This window comes from Hoplias malabaricus, chromosome 11 (assembly GCF_029633855.1).
Source record: "Hoplias malabaricus isolate fHopMal1 chromosome 11, fHopMal1.hap1, whole genome shotgun sequence".
NCBI classification, from domain to species: Eukaryota; Metazoa; Chordata; class Actinopteri; order Characiformes; family Erythrinidae; genus Hoplias; species Hoplias malabaricus.
Window position 1 is genome coordinate 37,935,656 of NC_089810.1, and position 17,542 is coordinate 37,953,197.

Below are 17,542 nucleotides of genomic sequence, written 5' to 3' on the forward strand. Positions count from 1 at the left end.
AAAGGCGGTGTTTAGAACCACCTCCGAACACGTGCACGAGACTGTGGTCATCATCAACAAATAAGTGGGGGATACATCCCTGACACATTTTCATGCTTACGTATAATTTTAATTGTTTATTACTAATTGAAACAATATAAAATAGCTAAAGTAAAATAAAAGTATATTCCCTTTCAATAACTGAAAGGTATGCGGTGGAGGCAAGGGAAATAAAGGGGTGTAAAACACTGTGCTGTGAAGCACTAGTACTTGGAGTCCTGTCAAGGTTAGTTTTAGTAGTGCTTAGGGCAGGAGGTCTTGGAGGCATAGGAGATATAGTAATTTTAAGACGTTATCAAAGAGTATAGTATGGGGAAAGGATAACGCATAATTCTGTGGTCCCGCACCCAAGGAAACGTCTCTGTGCCCTGTCCAAATACAAATCAAGGCATTACTGTCATCTTCACACAAAGTGTCAATCATAAGAAATAATCTTACACACACACACACGCAAGAAACCTAAAAATATTGAACTTTATTGACACAACAGAGAGCGTTTATCCTCTCTTCATCAAGGCAATTAAGAAATCATGCTAAGGCTATGAAAGGTAATGGAAATGACAGATAGACAGACAACTGAGCAGAATCTGCTGAGGAGGCATTTGCAAAAGAAAAGTAAACCCTAATCGCCTTCGTCCAGATCACAGATGACCTTCACCACCTGATACAGGAGTTTCATTCAGGTTCAGTCAGAGTGGTCACTTCACACAGCTTGGCTGTGACAGATAAAAAGCTTGCTTTGACCAAAAATAACTTGGTCCATTATAGATAGAAAGATTGTGCTTAAAAGCATCTTTAAAAGGGTGAAACCAGGCAGAAATGCATCAACAGAAGGAGCTCTTCTGTCTGTGTGAAAGTGCAAAAACCAGCAAAAATACATCATCATCATCATCATCATTGGACAAAACACAACAAAAATGAAATAAATCAAATAAAAACCAGAGGGTACGGGCAAAAGGTAACAATGGGAATAGGTTGTACATGTACAAGGCCTCTTCACTAAAATGAGACTGCGTTCTTGCTCTGTGAAGCAAGTACACAGTGAATAAGCAGCACTGTTTTTAATCAATTTCTTTTAAAAAAAAGTCCTGTCTACTCAGTGCCATCAAAAATATCCCATGGACAAAAATCACCTGTGTCAGGATTCGTGGTTCAAGTCACGAAATGCCAGAAGTTATACACACAGTCAAGTAGGTAAAAATAAAGTTATTCAACAATAATGGTTATCATACAGTGTACATGAGCAAATACATACACAAACAGAGCCGGTGCAAAAATAAGGACTCTGCACACACCCCCCCCCCCCCGACCCCACCCGTGTAAATATATAATTATATATGTATAGATGTATATATACTCTGTGAAACAACGCCAGTTCACATGAATGAATCTACATGAAAACCGATGTCCTCTTTTATATATAATGCAAAATATTATTACAGTATTATTTCAGTGTTTGGTGACCTGACCATTTCAGCTGAAGGTTAGTACATTTGAACAGACATGTTCAGCACACAGTCCGTGACTCTGTCTCCATGGAGACACAATATCTCCCCTCTGCACACAAGGGGGTGACAGCGAAGCACCGATGGCTGGACTATTCAGTGAAGGATGTTTCCCCTTTTTCCTAAATGACTTAACAAGCTTTCTCTTCTTTTCAGCCTCTCACAGAAATCTTGTTCTCCACTGCGGCCAGCATGGCACAAAATCGAGAGTTCTCATTGGCCAGGAGTCTGGACGGCTCATCGAATTCTACCACCTGCATCGAAACAAGACAGATACAATGAATTTAAAAACTAATTTGATCAAATCCTAAACTGTTTTAATTCAAAAAGGACAATCAAGTTCAGTGTCGTTTAAAAAAAAAGCACTAAATACTGCCCCTAGTGGAGAATTTTGTTACAATGTGAGTGAATGAATGAGTATGTTATAACAAGCCATGAGAAGCATAGATAGTAGAGAGAGACATAAATTGATACAAAGAAAAATGAGAGTTTCCAATCACCTGGCCCTGGTTGAGCACCATAATGCGGTCACAACTGAGCACGGTGTGTAGTCTGTGTGCGATTGTTAACGTAGTGCAGTCTTGGAATGAATTACGAATCGTCTCCTGGATCAGAGAATCTGTCTCTGTGTCCATAGCAGCAGTGGCTTCATCCAGGATAAGGACCTATAGAAAGGCAGACGTTAAAGCCAAGGACGTGTGATCGGGGTAAAGTCAACACAAATCAGAACCAGGAATGACCGTGCGCAAAGTGAAGACCAGTCAGATCCCTGGATGTTTACTTTCCTACTAAACTCTTTCAGCCACTCTAAATAATCATTTTGTCTGCTTTGGCAAGAAAATATATCTGTGTTTAAAGCAGTCATGCAATCATGAGATCATCTCTGACAAACCGAAGGATGGACTGAAGTTGACAAAACAAGGTAAATTATGTGTATCATAAGCCCAAGTATTAGAAGGGATTTGTGGAAAAACTTACTTTGCACTGTCTTAGCAGCACTCGAGCCACACACAGCAGCTGTCTCTCTCCCACCGAGAAATTCTCCCCGTTCTCCACTACCTCGGACTCGAGCTTCAGGGGTAACTGAGACACCTACAGAGGGAAAAGTGGAAATTATATTTCATATGAAGAAAAAAGGAAAGAGACTTCTTCATTCTCATAGTGGAGGGTCCGACTTTGTCCTCATGACTTACACACTCCTTCATGTGCGTCTTCTCCAGAGCGTCCCAGATCTGCTCCTCTGAGTACTGGTTGAATGGATCAAGATTAGACCTGACGAGTGGAAACAAAAGCAGCACATCAATAAATACCCACATAACATCTCTTTAAAATGAAACTGAATATAAAGCATTTAACCCCCTAAAATACAGGCTCATCGTTATGCTATTTGCTCTTTATTTATTTACTGTTATTTTGTTATTAAGGCTGAGTAACTGAAGTCTGGGGCTAAATTAGTCAAAACACTTTCTCAGAGATTGCATTAAAGGAAAGAGAGGTGAGTAGAGCACTAACCTGACAGTACCACTGAAAAGCACGGGCTCCTGTGGTATGATTGAGAGTTTGCTACGTAAATCAGCGAGGCCAATGTCACAGATGTTGACTCCATCGATCTTAATAGTGCCACCACATGGCTCCACCAGACGGAAAAGAACCACTCCTAATGAGGACTTCCCTGAATAACAGATCAGACACATGGGCTTATATAACACAGCAGCATGCGCAGACTAATAACAACATACAACACAAACAAAAAGTAAAATACAGAAATAGTCCTTCACAGGGTGACACACACTCACCCATTTACTCACACAGTCACACCTATGGACACTTTTGAGTTGCCAATCCACCTACCAACGTGTGTTTTTGGACTGTGGGAGGAAACCGGAGCACCCAGAGGAAATCCACGCAGACACAGGGAGAACACACCACACTCCTCACAGACAGTCACCCGGAGGAAACCCATGCAGACACAGGTAGAACACACCACACTCCTCACAGACAGTCACCCGGAGGAAACCCACGCAGACACAGGGAGAACACACCACACTCCTCACAGACAGTCACCCGGAGGAAACCCACGCAGACACAGGGAGAACACACCACACTCCTCACAGACAGTCACCCGGAGGAAACCCATGTGGACACAGGGAGAACACACCACACTCCTCACAGACAGTCACCCGGAGGAAAACAACGCAGACACAGGGAGAATGCACCACACTCCTCACAGACAGTCACACAGAGAAAACCCATGCAGACACAGGGAGAACACACCACACTCCTCACAGACAGTCACCCGGAGGAAAACAACGCAGACACAGGGAGAACACACCACACTCCTCACAGACAGTCACCCAGAGGAAACCCATGCAGACACAGAGAGAACACACCACACTCCTTACAGACAGTCACCCGGAGAAAACCCACGTAGACACAGAGAGAACACACCACACTCCTCACAGACAGTCACCCGGAGGAAACCCATGCATACACAGGGAGAACACACCACACTCCTCACAGACAGTCACCCGGAGAAAACCCACGCAGACACAGGGAGAACTTCCAGGTCCCTGTAGCTGTGTGACTGTGACACTACCTGCTGCACCACCCTGCCACCCTTGCATACCATTACAAATCTTTATTAACTTTATATGCTTCTTATATTTTGACATTTAGATGACATTGTTTCCTTGCCTACGGCTGAACCGTAACGGCTGATGTAGATCAGCAATATATTATATATGTGGGTATGAAGACAGAGGGGAAATGAGGCAGAGATGAGAGATTACTGACCTGAGCCTGTTCGTCCCACGATCCCAACCTTTTCCTTGGGCCGAATTGTGCAGGACAGCTTTTTCAGTACCAGCGGAAGGTTCTCTCTGTACCTCATTTCTACTCCATCAAATACCACCTCTCCCTCCTGTGGCCATTCTGAAGGTGGTGCCTTGTTCTTGACCCTCGCAGGAGCTTCAAGTGACAGAGACTGGAGAAAAGGAAGCGCAAACGAAGAGTGTTTTCTGTTTAAACTGGTTCTAATACTAATGAGTATTATTCTGGATAGACATCATCTGAATGGACATCTTATGTAATGTATATGAATAAATTCTGACTAGAAATGATTATTACTTTTTTAAATGTATTGGTACCTTGACGTATTGGTGGATTCTCTCAACAGAAGTGAAGCGAGCTTCAGTTTCAGATGCCAGACGAACAGTGAACTGGAACAATCCTGTCAGCTACAGGAGAAGTAAGAATATATTGTATTCTGGTGCCATCCATTTACATTTACGTTTATCACACATTTACACACATTTAATCACCCCAGACCAAATCAAATCCTCTCCATATAATGAAATGTTTTGTTTAAATGTATCTGTAACCATGAAAATAGTCAGGAAACTTAAGGTGTGAGTACACAGGACTACACAGACAGCCCTCACCTGCACAGCATAAGACATAGCCAGGCCTGCATAGGCAGGGGGGATTTGTCCATGCATGAGAACGATCATCAGAGCTGTGATGCTGATGAGAGCCACGCTGATCACATCAAGACGAACTGCCAGCCAGCGCATCGCACAACTGAACAAGTAAAATGGAGCCTGGTTTTGATCTAGAAGCTCTTGATACCTGATGAAGAAAGCCCACAAAAAATAAAGTGAATGAAACACACTGTTTGAATAACACACTTTAGTTAAGCATACATGGAATCATTGGGCGCAAGGTGGGAATACACCCTGGAGGGGGCGCCAGTCCTTCACAGGGCAACACACACACACACACATTCACACCTACGGACACTTTTGAGTCGCCAATCGACCTACCAACGTGTGTTTTTGGACCATGGGAGGAAACCCACGCAGACACAGAGAGAACACACCACACTCCTCACAGACAGTCACCCGGAGGAAACCCACGCAGACACAGAGAGAACACACCACACTCCTCACAGACAGTCACCTGGAGGAAACCCACGCAGACACAGGGAGAACACACCACACTCCTCACAGACAGTCACCCGGAGCGGGAATCGAACCCACAACCTCCAGGTCCGTGGAGCTGTGTGACTGCGACACTACCTGCTGCGCCACCATGCCGCCCCTGCATTAAATTACCAGTTTTTATTGCCCCATTCCCAACTTAGCATGCCAGGGCTTGTTATAGTTTCCCTCATGCTATTACGACTTTGTGGGAGCATCTCATAAATAATTTCCACCATGACTTGAAGGCAACATGAGAGTGACGCCTGTGGTGTAAGGTTGACCTGAACATCCAGGCTGTGAAGATGCCAACTCCGCTCAAGTCTAACCTGTGAAGGAACTCGTCTCCTTTCCTATAGGCGTGCACTGTGCTCAGGCCTTGGATGCTGGAGGCGATGTGGGAGAGGAAGGGTGACTGTGTGACGTTATCCAGACGCTTGAGCTCCCGGATGAAAACTCGTGAGACGGAATGCAGCAAAGAGAACAGGAGAACCAATGGACCCACAGCAACCAGAAACCACGGAAACACACACCCAATTACTCCCAGACAGAAAAGCACCAGGATTACATTCTGGATGAACATCTCGGCTTGAAATGGCAGACGAGTGTCCACTGAAACAGAGGAAACAAAACAGAGAGGTGCAGAAATGAACAGCAGTCATGGTTTTTATTGGTAAAATCTCAAATTTAAAAGCTTTTCACTCTAAGAAACTCTCATTTTTGATATAATAACTACACATTTTTAATTTGGTATAATTTAGATCTACAGATTTATAAAGACAGATGTACTGCGTTTCGAGGCGCTTGAAAATGAAAGTCAAATGAAATCGTCCCTTTTAAAGTGTGGTAGTTTTAAAAGAATGTATCTAGTAGAGAATGAGACCATTTGACACTCAATGTTTCAATAAGAAATGAAAAAAAAAATCTCTAAACCAGATCGTTCAGTTACGTCTAAGTAAATACGGAAAGAAGAGGGCTACTTCTCTGAAAATCTCAGTTTTTGATATTTAAAAGTCTGTGACAGAACTGTGTACAATACGATATTTATAGCCTTTGTTCTGCAGCCAAGAACGCTGAGTCATGCTGTACCTTCATCCATATCTTTGGAGAATCTGTTGAGGATCCGGGCTGTGGGTGTGGTGTCGAAAAACTTCATAGGGCTGCGAAGTATTTTCCTGAAGAGTTCCTCGTGAAGCTTAGAGGAGGCACGCAGTGTACCCTAACAAAAATATCTACATTTTAGTATCAAACAATAAAACACAGTCTACAGGGAATATTTATCTCTATTATATTTATTTATTATTTTTGAGACTATATAACATTACATTTATGACACTGCCAGCTTTTAATTTAAAATTGTAAAGGTGCAATTAGTCATTCTACAACCAATAGTGTTATGAAAGTGATTATTTATAATTTTTACATACTTTATAAAGTGTTTGGACCAGTTTATGCTCCACAGAGAGGGTGTTCTACATAGAGGTGGCCATGTTTAACAGGGTTTTCTACAGAATATCTGACACATCCAGGCAACTGTCTGTAAACTTCATGTGCATAGCGTGTTTCATTCATTCATCATTTGTAACAGTTTATCCAGTTCAGGGTCGCAGTGGGTTCAGAGCCTATTGGGAATCCCTGGGCACAAGGCAGGAACACACCCTGGAGGGGGCGCCAGGGAGAACACACCATACTCCTCACAGACAGTCACACAGAGGAAACCCACGCGGACACAGGGAGAACACACCACACTCCTCACAGACAGTCACCCGGAGGAAACTCACGCAGACACAGGGAGAACACACCACACTCCTCACAGACAGTCACACAGAGGAAACCCACGCAGACACAGGGAGAACACACCACACTCCTCACAAATAGTCACCCAGAGGAAACCCACGCAGACACAGGGAGAACACACCACACTCCTCACAGTCACCCGGAGGAAACCCACGCAGACACAGGGAGAACACACCACACTTCTCACAGACAGTCACACAGAGGAAACCCACGCAGACACAGGGAGAACACACCACACTCCTCACAGACAGTCACCCGGAGGAAACCCACACAGACACAGGGAGAACACACCACACTCCTCACAGTCAGTCACCCAGAGGAAACCCACGCAGACACAGGGAGAACACACCACACTCCTCACAGACAGTCACCCGGAGGAAACTCACGCGGACACAGGGAGAACACACCACACACCTCACAGACAGTCACCCGGAGGAAACCCACGCGGACACAGGGAGAACACACCACACTCCTCACAGTCAGTCACCCGGAGGAAACCCACACAGACACAGGGAGAACACACCACACTCCTCACAGACAGTCACACAGAGGAAACCCACGCAGACACAGGGAGAACACACCACACTCCTCACAAATAGTCACCCAGAGGAAACCCACGCAGACACAGGGAGAACACACCACACTCCTCACAGTCACCCGGAGGAAACCCATGCAGACACAGGGAGAACACACCACACTTCTCACAGACAGTCACACAGAGGAAACCCACGCAGACACAGGGAGAACACACCACACTCCTCACAGACAGTCACCCGGAGGAAACCCACACAGACACAGGGAGAACACACCACACTCCTCACAGTCAGTCACCCAGAGGAAACCCACGCAGACACAGGGAGAACACACCACACTCCTCACAGACAGTCACCCGGAGGAAACTCACGCGGACACAGGGAGAACACACCACACACCTCACAGACAGTCACCCGGAGGAAACCCACGCGGACACAGGGAGAACACACCACACTCCTCACAGTCAGTCACCCGGAGGAAACCCACACAGACACAGGGAGAACACACCACACTCCTCACAGTCAGTCACCCAGAGGAAACCCACGCAGACACAGGGAGAACACACCACACTCCTCACCGACAGTCACCCGGAGGAAACTCACGCGGACACAGGGAGAACACACCACACTCCTCACAGTCAGTCACCCGGAGGAAACCCACATAGACACAGGGAGAACACACCACACTCCTCACAGACAGTCACCCGGAGGAAACCCACGCGGACACAGGGAGAACACACCACACTCCTCACAGACAGTCACCTGGAGTGGGGCTCGAACCCACAACCCCAGGACCCTGGAGCTTAGTGTGAGCGTAACACTACCTGTTGCGCCACCGTGCTGCACGTGAAAAATACAGGGTGAGTCAAAAGTTGCAGGACAGCCTTTTATTTCTACATGCTACACCACCACCTTCCCAATGGAAAAACTTGCTCCATATCCAATATAGGGGCCTTGTTCAGGACATTGCCTAAAAGACAGGCCCCTCACTCATTACTATTCGGATAAAAAGGTCTCCTGCGACTTTTGACTCACCTTGTATTTACTGTAGAAAAAAATGACAGATAGTTCCTTTATAAAATCTTACCTTTACAAAGACAATGCCTCTGAGCAGTTTGAGGAAAAGCATGATGACCATAGACATGGTATAGATAGCAGCATAGTGCTGCATCAGAGGATTGTCCCGCATGCTTTCGCTCACCATTGAGCTGTTCCCCACAAACACCGTGGTGTTCTGCAGACAACAGAAAAGGCCAAGTTTCAGTTACACATTTCACTCTGTACCTCCTTGTGGTAATTTCATTCTGTAACACTTGTTCATATTTTAAGTAACACACCCTCAGCTCAGGTTTATTATGAAAACCAGAGGAAACCTAATGCCAAAATTCCCACATAAGGGACACTGAAAACTTATTTTCCCACGTATTACCACGTAATACTTTCAAGCACTCCTCTAATCTACATACACCACCTGTAAAGACTATTGACACATTAAATATTTACAGAGCCTTCTCTTCTTACACCTACTTGTAGATCTCAGCAGCCTCTCTTTTTCACACACACACACACACACCTCCACTGCACCAAGAAAAAAACCCCAGCTGAACACCTATATTTAACTCTTAACACTAAAACTGGGCCAAGACCCAAAATGGAGACCCTAAAAATTTGATGACATTTTACAAAATGATTTCAGCTTTTTCACACTTTTAAAAGGATTGAAACAACACACTTTTATTTAACATAAACCCCCCAAACATTCATTCATTCATTCATTCATTCATTATCTGTAACCCTTATCCAGTTCAGGGTCGCGGTGGGTCCAGAGCCTACCTGGAATCATTGGGCGCAAGGTGGGAATACACCCTGGAGGGGGCGCCAGTCCTTCACAGGGCAACACACACACTCACATCCAGACCTACGGACACTTTTGAGTCGCCAATCCACCTACCAACGTGTGTTTTTGGACTGTGGGAGGAAACCGGAGCACCCGGAGGAAACCCACGCGGATACGGGGAGAACACACCAACTCCTCACAGACATTTTGACATTCTTTTTGAAAATGCTACATTTTTGAGGACTACAAGTGAATTGCTATTAGGTGACCTCGGTGCACTAGCTAGAGATTATCCAACAGATGCTTAATTGATGACGTAAGGGGCAATAAGACATTTAAAATTCAATTAACGTTCTCCTACCCCACTGCCCTCTTTGATCCAGTAGCTCAGCCACCAGTTACTGAAGGCAGTGCTGCCCACGTTAAGGACAAAGAGAGCAAGGATGAAGAGGAAGACAGGCAGGCCGCCTAAGGCTTGGATGTAAACTCCATACACAGCACAGGGCACGGAACCTTTACCCTGCTCTTCAGGCTGCATCAGTTGACCTGGAGGACAAAGAGTGTGAAAAAAAAGTTTATTTTCTGCAAAACTGCAAGTTCTCAGTCAGTTTATTTGGCAAAGATGAAGAGTTAGTCATCGGTGCTATATACAGTGTTGTTAATAAACAATATTATTATATTAATTCATTGTCTGTAACCATCTATCCAAGCCTAATCTGGTTGATGAAGTATAAAGAGAAAAGATAGTAGAAGGCACAGACAAAACTTACCAGCGTCCTTGCTAGGAGGTTTCTCCTTTTTCCCAGATCCTGCTTTGGTGCTTTCAGAAGGTTTCTTAAGGGAACTCCCAGACGTCTTGTTTGGCACCTTATAAGACATGATAAATGAACTTCTTCAGGGTGAAAATGTTGACTGTAAATTATACAGTTTTCACTGTAAATTTGTATCTTTTACATTTCACTCTGGTTTATACCTCAATGAAAGGAGCTTCTCCAAGCTGTAGGTTGTTGAACATGGCTGCATAGTCTCCATTCAGGTTCATCAGATTCTCATGGCTCCCCTGCTCCATGATGCTCCCCTCACGCATGAAGATTACATCATCACAGTCCACCAAATACTTCATAAAAACAAGGCAATATATTTAAACGAACTTATATTTCACCTGTTATTAAGGGAAGTCAAACTGGACATTATGGGAATATTAAAAGCGAGGTAAAACGTGAATTCCTTTTCTTCTTGTGTATATTAAGCAAGGAATCCTGAACACCTTCTCTACCTGTAGCTGGTGAGTGACAAAGATGATGGTCTTGCCACGCAGTTGCTTTCTGATGGCATTGTTAAAGATGTGGTTTCCCACATGAGCGTCGAGTGCACTCAGAGGGTCATCCAGGACGTAGATGTCTCTGTTACTGTACAGAGCGCGGGCCAGACTTATCCGCTGCCGCTGACCGCCACTCAGATTAGCTCCTCGTTCACCAATCTCCAGGACAAAAGGAGAGCAGGTTTACATGGTGGAACACATTTATTCTCATAGTCATTGCATAACAGGTTATGTGTTTGTTAATTGTGTAGCATTTAGAATCTTTCCTTAACTCCCACAAATAAAAAGTAAATAACAACATGTGGCTTCGTTTTCTTGTGACCTTGACTGTGATGGATTTTAATCCATGTTGTAAATGTGAATTCATGCCGAAGCTTTAAGTGAGCAGTGCTTAACTATAGCCTACCTCAGTCAGATCGGAATTAGGAAGAATAGCCAAGTCTGGTCTCAGACAGCAGGCACTCAGAACTGCCTGGTACCTGTTGAACAACGAATATACAAGATGAGAATATACACTGACATGGAGTTACATCTCTTGCACAGTATTCAGAATTTTCCCACCCTGTTGCTCTTGACCTCAATGTCTCCCATGGCCATAAAACTCACCTCTCTTCCTCATAATCTTTCCCCAACAGAATGTTGTCACGTAATGTTGCATTAAGGATCCAGGCCTGCTGGGCCACGTATGCAAAATCTCCATTTACAGCCAGTGTGCCCTCCAGCAGAGTCATCTGACAGGCAGTAAAAGAAAGAGCGTCACACTCACCACCCCACAATATACGACAAGCTTTATCTTTAGGCTTCTGTTATAGTCTTTAACATTATAAATCATTATTATACAGCCCAGGACACGAACGTATTCTCATGTTTTTATTATTCTATGTTGTTCTTCATTGATATATCAAGTCTGTTTTAAACACGGGATGAAATGTGAAGTGCCGGTATCTTACTTGTCCAAGGATGGCTGAGATGAGGGATGTTTTTCCACTGCCAACACTACCACAGATACCAACCAGCTTTCCCTGGGTAGAGCACGCAATAAGAAAGAAAATGTGTTCTGTGTGTAGTTTTGAATTTAAAAATATTATTTAATAAACTCATTTATATGTCAGAATTAGTTTTGGATCATCTTGCATTCAGTACCAAAATAAAGTTTACTATGGACATTTCACACTATAATAAAGGCACCTAGTTTTGATGCTAACCTTTTCTATGCTGAGGTCGATACAGTGCAGAGTTCTCTGCAGTCGTTGACTAATGGTGGGAACATGGAGGGTCTGGTCTTCCGTGCTTGAGGGCATGTCTCTGGAGCTGTTGGTCAACAGATGCCCCTGCTGCTCCTCCGCCATCTCACAATGTCCAGAGTCGTTCTGCTGCTGACGTTTCTTGCGTGCAGCTCTCTGACTCAGTCCCACGTATGGCGTCCCACGAGGGGAGGGCTGGGCGCTGTGACCCGCCGTGTCCCAAGCCAAACTTGCTCCTCTCAGCTCGATGGCTACATGAGGGTTCTGTGGCTTCTCGTGAATCATTGTAACCTCTGCCATCAGGAGCACACTCTGAGACACGGGAGTGAGAGAGGGTGCAGAATTATTATGGTTTTTTAGACACTTGCAGGAGCCGTTAGTGACAACTAAATATTTGGGAGAAATTTGGGAGATTTGAATGTCATCTAGCTTTTCATCCTCTAAAACAATCCTCACCCACGTTTGCATAATTCCAACAGAGTAATCCCTAAAGAATTCCCAACGTCTCACGCTGCCATGGGAAACCATGGGGTTTGCTTGTGTGCAGTTGGATATAGTGTGTGTGTGTGTGTTTGTGTGTTGGAAGGGCATTGGCAGATCCTACAGTTTGAGACGAAACCCCTCCCTGTATATTCAACACATTCCTGAGAGTCATCCATCTAAACCAGAGCAAACACACACCTCTCCAACACAACTTGCCCAATTCAAGGATTTAGAGGACGGGGTGATGGACACGAATATGTTGACAGTAAACTGGAGCTGAAGTTCGGATAATGAGAGATAAGAAGTAGTGGGAATATATGAAGATTGAAATGACTGAGGTATAAAAAGGTCATTGACTGACAGTACTTACCTTGAACCTCTCCATGGCTACAGAGGCTTCAGAAAGGGATTTAACTGAGAAGGGGGTGACTTTCAGAGCAAAAGTCATGGCATTGAAGACTGTCACAACAGTAAAAGCCTGAGGATCAACAAACATTCAATGTAATTGCATAGTTACTGCAAGTGTGTATAATAAGGCTGTATATCTTTATGTCCTCAGCTTACCTGTGCAGCAGTGAGGTCATAACCCAGGAGCATATGAGTGGAGAAGGTGGCTACACTCGCGATCACTACAACGATGGGAGCAATGCCCACAGTTATACTTTGGAAATATCCTGTACGTTCCAGGATCTGCCGTTCTTCTTCTCTTATTCCTGTCAGAAAACATTCAAAACATGGTACAGACAGTAACTCAGTAGCTCAGTGCTGTTGAGGCTTTATACTCCTGCTCCAGAGCATCTCGGTTCATTTTGTGCTTTTCTAAAACTCTACAAACTGTGTCCAAAAGATGAATGTGTGTGTCCAAAGTGCATGTACTTTAAAACAGCTCAACTGACATGTCATTAAAGGTGATTACAAACTTTAGACCATAGAGCGTACACAGCCAAACTAATATGTTTGGTCAAGTGATTCTTGATGTTTCCCAGAGTAGGGTTAAAGAAAATAAACAAGGCAGAGATGTGGAAAAGTACTGAAAATAGCTGCTATCTTAGTAAATAATATTTTATGATTTTTTATGTTTGTTTGTTTGTTATTTTCGGGGAGTTTCAAACTAAAAATGTTGTATATTAATTTGTAAAAAAATTAGCATTAGCATGTAGCATGTTAATGGAAAACACAACTATTCTTCTAATGACCATTGTATTTAACATAACACAGATATTACTTGCATGTGTAATGCTTCTAACAGCCCATACTTTCTTAAACATTAGTCTCGAATGAACATTTTTACGAAACCATTAATTTACTTACAGTTTATTTAACATTAGTACATACATCTAAATTGTACTTGATTTCTTTAGCTCTAAGGAGCCCAAGATGGTGGCCTATTTTTCTGGTTGCAAATCCGATCAAACACAATTGTAAACACAGGAAGAATAAATTAAAACATGCCCTTACTCCGCACAGCTTCAGAGAAAGCCTTGACCCAGGCATACATCTTGATGAACTTGATGTAGTTCAGGATCTCGTTCATCTTCTGAACTCGCCGGTCAGTGGCGGCTACTCCCTTTCTTCTGAAGTAGGCCGTCAGTCTGGAACTGAACATCTAAGTGTGCAGGAAAGACAGGTAAAAACTTTTAAAATCTTTATTCAGGCAAGAAAAAATCTGACTTTAAAAGCCATGAAATACACAATACAATTTAATTTATACACAACAATGGTTCTGCAAAGGCTTTATGGTATGTTCAGAAACATTTCAGTGAGCATTTGACAAACCTAAGGTCAGGTACTGTTACTGGATGATTAGTTTTGGATCAAAAACACTACTCCAACCAGTGGCGGATGCTGGTCTTTCAAGGAGGGGAAGCTCAATTTCGGCCTACATCATAAAATGTGTCGGTTTATTTATACGTAAATTCTACCCTCCGTTCCTTTTCAAGAAAATGATCTGTGACCCTGTCGTACCAACAAGGCATCTTTTCCAGGGACTTGACTAGTGTCCCCTCAATGGCCAGCAGAGCTAGGCTGCTTAAACGGCCTTGGCCCATGTGAAGTGTGTCCGCCTGTGAGTGCTTTATGACGGTGGAGGGGCTCAGCAGCACCCGCTGGACAGAAACTGCGATAGAAGTCAGAAAGAGTGATAGAAGTCAGTCTCCAAACACAAGCAGCTACAAAAAACCCACCAGAAATAGAAGCTCGATTTGTCGCTAGTCATTTTTAACAAAGAAAATGCCGCTAAGAGGATTAAGAAAGTCTCCAGTTCAACTCAGAACAGAATGAAAATGTAATGCTCCTTTGGATCTCTACACCAAAGGATCGCTGATTCGCTCATTTCGCTGTCAATCAAAAAGGGATTCAGCCTCAGACAGATCATCCAATCATCATGCAGAAGCTGAGCGTCCGGGCCAGCCGAGGCCAGCCCACTGCCCCATAGACCCCCAGAGACGCTGAGCGTCCGATGGGCGGGACAAAGCCCAGCATTTATCCAATGACTCGTCTCGTTTCACTGCTTCTCTATTGAAGCAGTCCACTCTGTGGACACTCAGCGTCCACACCATTTAAAGCACTGTGAAGCTGCGGGAATGATTGAGAGGAAAGCCGCGTCTTTACCAGTGAAAAGAAGCTGATTCTGAACAAAAGTTGAGCGCGTTGTAGTGCATATTTATTCAATGACATGTACACACAACAGTATATATTTGATCACTTAATTTTTGACATTTTAGGGGAAGCTGAGCTTCCCTTGCAGCCTTAGAGCAATCGCCTCTGACTCCAACTCATCCCAGAAGGTACTGTATAGTGCTTCATCACTCCAGACAACACAGTTCAATTTTTCCAAAACTCAGTGTTGACACTCCTCTAACAGACCCTTGGCCTTGACCACTTTAAACTCATGTACATCTGTTCCAAATTCATCCAGTTTCAGTTTCATCCAGGTCATTACATGCTTTGAAGGCTATACAAACTGTGTCCAAAACTGTGCGTGTGTGTCCACAATGTTTGTATCTTAAAACCAAATTAAGCCAAATTAATTATGTTGGTGAAGTGATTCTTACTGTTTACCATAGTAGGATAAAAGAGAATGAACACAGCAGAGCCAAGTAGAGAGGTGGGCCCCAGTACAGAGACGTTGTACACCATCCCCAACACGGCCACCAAGGGTCCTCCAGCCAGCAGACTGCCCACAGCCGCAGCCTCGAACATCCGCTGCCCATCCGTCGAACACATGTTGATCAGCTGGGTACAACAGAGGGTTAAAACTGTTTATCTGCACAATAATTAGGTCTTTGCTTGCATAAAACACAGGATAAAGGTAATAAAAACTGTAGTATCTTAGGTGTATATACAGACACCAATCTCTTGATACACTGTAATCCTATTTACCACCCTTCATTTTCTAAGCCCGTTTATTACAACCGAGAAGTATACTCTTTAACAATTTGATCACCTTGTATCCAGCTGAAAATGTCTGAATAGTAAACGTATTAACAATTCCAGTTACTTAAAACTTTAATTAGATACATGTGTGGTGTTTATAGGTTTTATAGTTGCACCTTAACAACAACAATAGTGTGAATCTTTAAGTTATGAGTGTGTCTAACTCTCTAAGCGATGGCCCTATCACTGAGAGATTGTGAGTTGTGACCCCAGTAATGCTTCAGTGTTCCACGGCAAAACAAATCTTTATTTCACCAATATGCCCTCTTCACCTCATTGATTAGGCACACTTAGTGACAACTCAGCTGGTTGGTCGAGTTGGAAAAGTGTTAATTATAATATTGATTGTGCTAAAAACAGGCCCTAGTTTCACTGTGCAGGACAGAGCCAGTAAGTATCAAATACAGTTAATTCCACAGCGAAACAAAGAAAGGCAAGACTCTGACTGGATTTTTGATCATGATTTCAGGTTCTGGATACAAATATTAAAATAACATTCATGATTACATTTTACTGTCTATCTAACTATCGTTTATTCATTCATTATCTGTAACCCTTATCCAGTTCAGGGTCACGGTGGGTCCAGAGTCTACCTGGAATCATTGGGCACAAGGTGGGAACACACCCTGGAGGGGGCGCCAGTCCTTCACAGGGCAACATCACTCACACAATCATCTACAGACACTTTTGAGTCGCCAATCCACGCAGACACAGTCACCCAGAGGAAACCCACGCAGGCACAGGGAGAACACACCACACTCCTCACAGACAGTCACCCAGAGGAAACCCACGCAGACACAGAGAGAACACAACACACTCCTCACAGACAGTCACCCAGAGGAAACCCACGCAGGCACAGGGAGAACACACCACACTCCTCACAGACAGTCACCCGGAGGAAACCCACGCAGACACAGGGAGAACACACCACACTCCTCACAGACAGTCACCCAGAGGAAACCCATGCAGGCACAGGGAGAACACACCACACTCCTCACAGACAGTCACCCGGAGGAAACCCACGCAGACACAGAGAGAACACACCACACTCCTCACAGACAGTCATCCGGAGGAAACCCACGCAAACACAGAGAGAACACACCACACTCCTCACAGACAGTCACCCGGAGGAAACCCACACAGACACAGGGAGAACACACCACACTCCTCACAGACAGTCACCCAGAGGAAACCCACGCAGACACAGGGAGAACACACCACACTCTTCACAGACAATCACCCGAACCCACAACCTCCAGGCCCCTGGAGCTGTGTGACTGCGACACTACCTGCTGCGCCACCGTGCCGCCCTATCTAACTATCATGCCCCATTTAACTGCATTGTTCTGATGCACTTGTGAGACAGGTGTG

At 44.2% G+C, this 17,542-nt stretch overlaps 1 protein-coding gene across 1 annotated transcript in view; it reads right to left on the reverse strand.

Annotated features, from left to right (window-relative positions):
- Nucleotides 1-475: 475 nt before the first annotated feature.
- The window catches only part of abcc5 (ATP-binding cassette, sub-family C (CFTR/MRP), member 5), a 30,015-nt gene continuing 12,948 nt past the window's right edge, over nt 476-17,542 (reverse strand). The window contains exons 7-29 of the mRNA XM_066685671.1: nt 15,797-15,970; nt 14,195-14,342; nt 13,301-13,449; nt 13,107-13,214; nt 12,215-12,565; nt 11,960-12,031; nt 11,616-11,740; nt 11,416-11,488; nt 10,965-11,168; nt 10,662-10,805; nt 10,459-10,555; nt 10,050-10,234; nt 8,939-9,085; nt 6,611-6,740; nt 5,851-6,133; nt 4,985-5,171; nt 4,691-4,780; nt 4,338-4,527; nt 3,057-3,216; nt 2,738-2,816; nt 2,523-2,636; nt 2,045-2,209; nt 476-1,798 (exon numbers count right to left, since the gene is read on the reverse strand). Of these exons, the coding sequence (XP_066541768.1) occupies nt 1,697-1,798; nt 2,045-2,209; nt 2,523-2,636; nt 2,738-2,816; nt 3,057-3,216; nt 4,338-4,527; nt 4,691-4,780; nt 4,985-5,171; nt 5,851-6,133; nt 6,611-6,740; nt 8,939-9,085; nt 10,050-10,234; nt 10,459-10,555; nt 10,662-10,805; nt 10,965-11,168; nt 11,416-11,488; nt 11,616-11,740; nt 11,960-12,031; nt 12,215-12,565; nt 13,107-13,214; nt 13,301-13,449; nt 14,195-14,342; nt 15,797-15,970 (3,477 nt within the window). The 3' untranslated portion in view covers nt 476-1,696. The remainder of the gene's footprint in view (nt 1,799-2,044; nt 2,210-2,522; nt 2,637-2,737; nt 2,817-3,056; nt 3,217-4,337; nt 4,528-4,690; nt 4,781-4,984; nt 5,172-5,850; nt 6,134-6,610; nt 6,741-8,938; nt 9,086-10,049; nt 10,235-10,458; nt 10,556-10,661; nt 10,806-10,964; nt 11,169-11,415; nt 11,489-11,615; nt 11,741-11,959; nt 12,032-12,214; nt 12,566-13,106; nt 13,215-13,300; nt 13,450-14,194; nt 14,343-15,796; nt 15,971-17,542) is intronic.